The sequence below is a fragment of the Corvus brachyrhynchos genome, unplaced genomic scaffold (assembly GCF_000691975.1).
Source record: "Corvus brachyrhynchos isolate BGI_N302 unplaced genomic scaffold, ASM69197v1 scaffold18, whole genome shotgun sequence".
NCBI classification, from domain to species: Eukaryota; Metazoa; Chordata; class Aves; order Passeriformes; family Corvidae; genus Corvus; species Corvus brachyrhynchos.
This window is the reverse complement of record NW_008246064.1, coordinates 32,444-37,086: the sequence shown is the minus strand read 5'-3', so window position 1 is coordinate 37,086 and position 4,643 is coordinate 32,444. Positions and strand designations below refer to the sequence as shown.

Genomic DNA, 4,643 nt, shown 5'->3' with positions numbered 1-4,643 from the left:
TCCCCACCCTCCCAGCCAGCAATTCCCAATTCCCAATCTCCCATCCAGCCCTGCCCTCTGGCACTGGGAAGCCATTCCCTGGCTCCTGTCCCTCCATCCTTGTCCCCAGTCCCTCTGCAGCTCTCCTGCAGCCCCTTTAGGCCCTGCAAGGGGCTCTGAGCTCTCCCTGGATTCTTCTCTTCTCCAGGCTGGACGTTCCCAGCTTTCCCAGCCATCACCACATTCCTTCTACTCTTTAAAAAGAAAAAGGCAGTCCCTGCACATTCCAGAGCCCAGGACAGCACTGTGTCATTAAAAAGGCCAGAGAAAGACTTTAAGGACACCAGATGGCCCTGGCTGAAAATTCCTGCATCCAGATCCAATTATTTATCCCTGATTTCCTCAAGAACTGAAACAGCCATGAGGAAAAGACAGATGCTGATCTAAGTAATCAAAGACCCCTCACAAATCTCTCACCCTGAACAGCCCTGCTGGGAATTCCAGCAGTGCCAGGACCATCCCAAATCATCTTTTCTTGGAGCATCTTCCAGAATCCCTGAGCCAGGGACATTTTCCTTGCAAGATCAAGAGTTCCCAGCCGTTCTACCCACACTCAAGAGGGGTGGTTGAACCTCCTTCCACCATCTTGGCCACCCGCTCCTGCTTTTCCACCTCCTCCCTCAGCCAACACCCCCAACTGTGGGATCCAATGGAATATTTGGCTTCTCTTGCCTCAAAAAGGAGGTGCAGGGCCTGTTCCTCATGGCTGACGGGGTGGATGGAGAGCCCCTTGACATAAACCCCCTGGGGGCCATCCCTGACCACCAGCTGGGTGTCCCTGCACCCTCGGGCCAGCCCCGGCGCCAGGAGGTCGAACAAGGCCTCGTTGTAGATCTCCAGGTAGGAAATTCGGACAGTGACCATGACATTGAGGAATTCTGCAGCTGCTTTGAAGATCTGCACAAAGACAAAGGGTTTGTGTCCGTTCACAGGCAGAATTTGTAGGTATTTGTGGCTTTTCAGAGGAGATATTTATGTAGATGTTGATATGAGATATAAATGGTGTGATATAAATAGGTGCAAGATAAAAATAGATATAAAATAGAAACAGGTAAAAATATAAATAAAGTATAAATAGATATAAAATGGAAATAAACACACTAAGATGTATACAAGATATGAAATTATGCAATATAGATATTTATACAGAGATAGTTCTGAACAGCTCCAAGTGCAGCTGGGGCTGTGTGGGGCTAAATCTGAGCTGTGGCCCCTGAGGGCTCAGCTTGGATTTGGATTCAATGATCCTACAGAATCATGGAATTCTGGAATGGTTTGGGTTGGAAGGGACCTTAAAGCCCATCCAGTGCCACCCCTGCCATGGGCAGGGACACCTCCCACTGTCCCAGGCTGCTCCCAGCCCCAATGTCCAGCCTGGCCTTGGGCACTGCCAGGGATCCAGGGGCAGCCCCAGCTGCTCTGTGCCAGTGTCTCTGTGCCTTAGAGGTGTATTTTTAACGATTTTATGATCAGTTTTAACCTGATTTCACGAAAGGACACTTTGGAAAACACGTCTTTCGAAGGCTCGGTGACATCTGGGGAGCAGCAAGAACTTAAACAGCAACTAAAGAGGAACAACCTCTGAGAATGCCAATAAAACTCCTTCACTCTTTAACCATCATCCCTCGGGTAAAATGAGGGGAAAAACCCACATAAAACATACTCACTGTGTTAAAACACTTGGATATCAGCAAGAGCTGATCCCAGAGTGTTCCTTGGTGCTTCTCCCACCTCTTTTCCCACCCAGATCCTGTTGGATACCTGATGGATAGCTCTGGGGATGATCCCTCGGCGTCTGTAGTCAGAGGTCACTCCAGTCATGGTGTAGGTTTTGCCAGCCCCAGTCTGCCCATAGCACATGATGGTGCCTAAAAAAAAAATTCAAAAGCAAAAGAATAAACTGGGGAGGGAGCCTCCAACAGAACAAATGGATCTCTCCTCAAACCCAGTCTCTTTTTATGATCAAAATAATCAAAATTGCAATAAATCACCATTATAGCCCTGCAAAGCTTTGGCCACCAAGTCCTTGGCCACGGTCTCATAAACCATTTTCTGGGAAGTGTTGTGGAGGAGCCCATCCAGCTTGAAGGACCAGTCAGTGTGAGAGTTGTTCACAGCTCCTCCCCTGGGACTCCTTCGGATGTAGATATTGATGCTCTGCAAGCCAAAAAGAGAGGAAGATCAACTCAGCAGCCCTGAGGATTTTCAGCAGTCGAGGACCTGGGGTTAAGCAGAAGAGGGAGCACAAATAACAGGGTTATTTTACTGCCTTGGGTAGTTCTAGATGTCCTAAAAATATCTGGTAATGCTCTCGGATTTCTGGTGATAACTATCACCAATAAAAAGGAAATGTGGTTAAGCTCATCTGTTTAACTTCCTGTGATTCTGTGCCTCAGGGAAATTCTTAATTAAGCAAGAGAAGGCAGAGGGAGGGATTTGCATAAGAGGGGATAGAAACAGACTGTGCCAAACTGTGGTTATCACTGGGAATTCCTCCTGGATCAGCCAGTCCCAGTCCTGTTGAGGGTTTTCCTGGTGACTGTACCACGGGAAGTGCATTTTCCATGCTCACCCTCGCCGTGACAAAACCACTGCCAAGCAGGAACGGGTGAAGCAGCACCCCCCAAACTGTTATCCATGGCCTCAAGGGATGGAAAAATCCTGTTTTCCCATGGGAAAAGCTGGACTCAAACTCCAAATCTTTCCCACTTCCAACTTCTTTTACTCTACCTTGTTGTCTGACCCGAGCTTGATCATATCTTGGGCAAAATGAGCTGTTGGCTTGACCCGCACGAACGCCTGGACTCGCTTCGGTGCTCTGAGGAGAGGAAAAGGAGAATCTTGCATTGCCTAAACTGAAATTTATAGTATTTGCCAGCTAAAGGTGAGGCAGAGGAGTCAAATTTAAAAATCAAGTGTTGGCCATTATGCAGCTGCAGTTTTTATTCCCCACTGAAAGCAGCTGCGGGCAAGGGGTTGCTGAAAATTCCTTCCAGCCTTGTCCTGCTTGGAAAACGGAGGATGTGGGAAGAGGAGGGTCAAACTGATCCTGATTTCCTGATTTCCTCGTGTGTACCAGGCCCAGGAGTGTTGGATACACACAGGGTTTCTTCCTCTTAGCCTTGGAAAGCAAAATGTTTGCAGGAGTAGGAGAGGGATTTTCTTTGGTCACACAGAGCCTTTTTTAAAGTCATTTCAATTCCCAACAAACAGCTGATTGGCAATTTCCTGCAGGAAATATCCACAGGCTGGAGGATCTGCCGCGTAAAACCCACACCAGGAGGGCACAGGGCCCATCCAGCTGCTACAGCCACGTGCACTGAGGATTTTTAAGCCCCTGGAATGCGTAGATCCCATGTTTTCCCTCAGTCACTTCCTCCAGACAGCCCGAGCTCAATAATTGTGTAGTGACAACTTCTAGTTTGGGACAAAATCTTGGGGATTTCTGCTACATTCAGGATTTTAGTGACCTCTCACACTTCACCTGCTGGGACTGCTCTAAAATGAAACGTGGAGGTTTGAGCTGAGGCAGGACTTGTTGGATTTAAACCAGGGGAACGTTTGGGTGATACCTGGGGCCATCACCCTTGGGCTCCGTGTCAGAGAGCCGTGAGGAAATGATGCTTTCCTCATCCTCAGCCTGCTCCTTCTCCTGCTCTTGCTCCTGCTCTTGGTCTTGGTCTTGCTCCTGCTCCTGTTCCTGTTCCTGGTCTTGGGAGTTCACAGAGGTCACAGAACTCTGTCCAAAAAAACCCAGAACCAAGTGTTGGAGCAGCTGTGAATGACTTCTTCAAAGCAAGACACGCAGCAGGGAAAGGAAGAAGGGGAAATTTGGGGGGAAAACTCCGCTATGAGTCAGGGAGAGAACCAATTCCGAGCGAGTGGCATTTCCCTTGCTGCAGCAAGGTCCTGTGGGGGGCTTTGGACACGTGAGGACAAAAGAAACTATTCCTGGGAGGGGTTATTAACACGAGGAGATGGGAAGGAACAGGGTGCCCAGAGCAGCTGGGGCTGCCCCTGCATCCCTGGCAGTGCCCAAGGGAGCTTGGCCGGGGCTTGGAGCAGCCTGGGACAGCGGGAAATGTCCCTGCCCACGGCAGGGGGTGGGATGGGATGAACTTTAAGGTCCCTTCCAACCCAAACCATTCCAGGACACTGGCTGGGCCCGGCTGGAATTACCCTTCGTTCGGTCTCTGCTTTGGATGCGGAGCTTTGACTCTCTTCCAGCCCCTCCTGCTCATCTTCCTCCTGCCAGTGAGAAACAGAGCCGACTGCACGTGAGAAGGGCACCCGGAGACACGGGGTGGGAATGGAATGATCCTTAAGGTCCCTTCCAACCCAAACCACCCTGTGACTTTCCCAGGCACCTCCCGAGGTGTGTGGGGGGGTGATGCCCCAGGGAAGGGGGGTGATGCCTGGAGGGTTGATGCCGCCTGTGCGGGGATACGACCTCCGATCACCCCTTGAGGAGGGGAGGGCGACCCCCCGGGCACCCCCCCGGGCACCCCCCGGTCCCTGTCCCACCTGCGACCCCTCTCAGCTGGGCTTCGGCGTGGCGTCCGGGGTCGCCATGGCAGCGTCCACTTCCGGGTTCTCCATGGCAA

General features: G+C 50.8%; 2 protein-coding genes across 3 annotated transcripts in view; one reads left to right on the top strand and one right to left on the bottom strand.

Annotated features, from left to right (window-relative positions):
• The window catches only part of KIF9 (kinesin family member 9), a 19,497-nt gene extending 14,886 nt beyond the window's left edge, over positions 1-4,611 (bottom strand). Inside the window, 7 exon segments of the mRNA XM_017746792.1 lie at positions 712-936; positions 1,801-1,907; positions 2,031-2,196; positions 2,770-2,857; positions 3,612-3,778; positions 4,219-4,287; positions 4,564-4,611. Of these exon segments, the coding sequence (XP_017602281.1) occupies positions 712-936; positions 1,801-1,907; positions 2,031-2,196; positions 2,770-2,857; positions 3,612-3,778; positions 4,219-4,287; positions 4,564-4,611 (870 nt within the window).
• KLHL18 (kelch like family member 18) overlaps positions 1-4,643 on the top strand; it is a 27,742-nt gene that overhangs the window by 3,328 nt on the left and 19,771 nt on the right. For both annotated transcript variants that reach the window (XM_017746791.1, XM_017746790.1), the window contains exon 2: positions 3,942-3,945. In XM_017746791.1, coding sequence (XP_017602280.1) covers positions 3,942-3,945 — 4 coding nt within the window. The remainder of the gene's footprint in view (positions 1-3,941; positions 3,946-4,643) is intronic.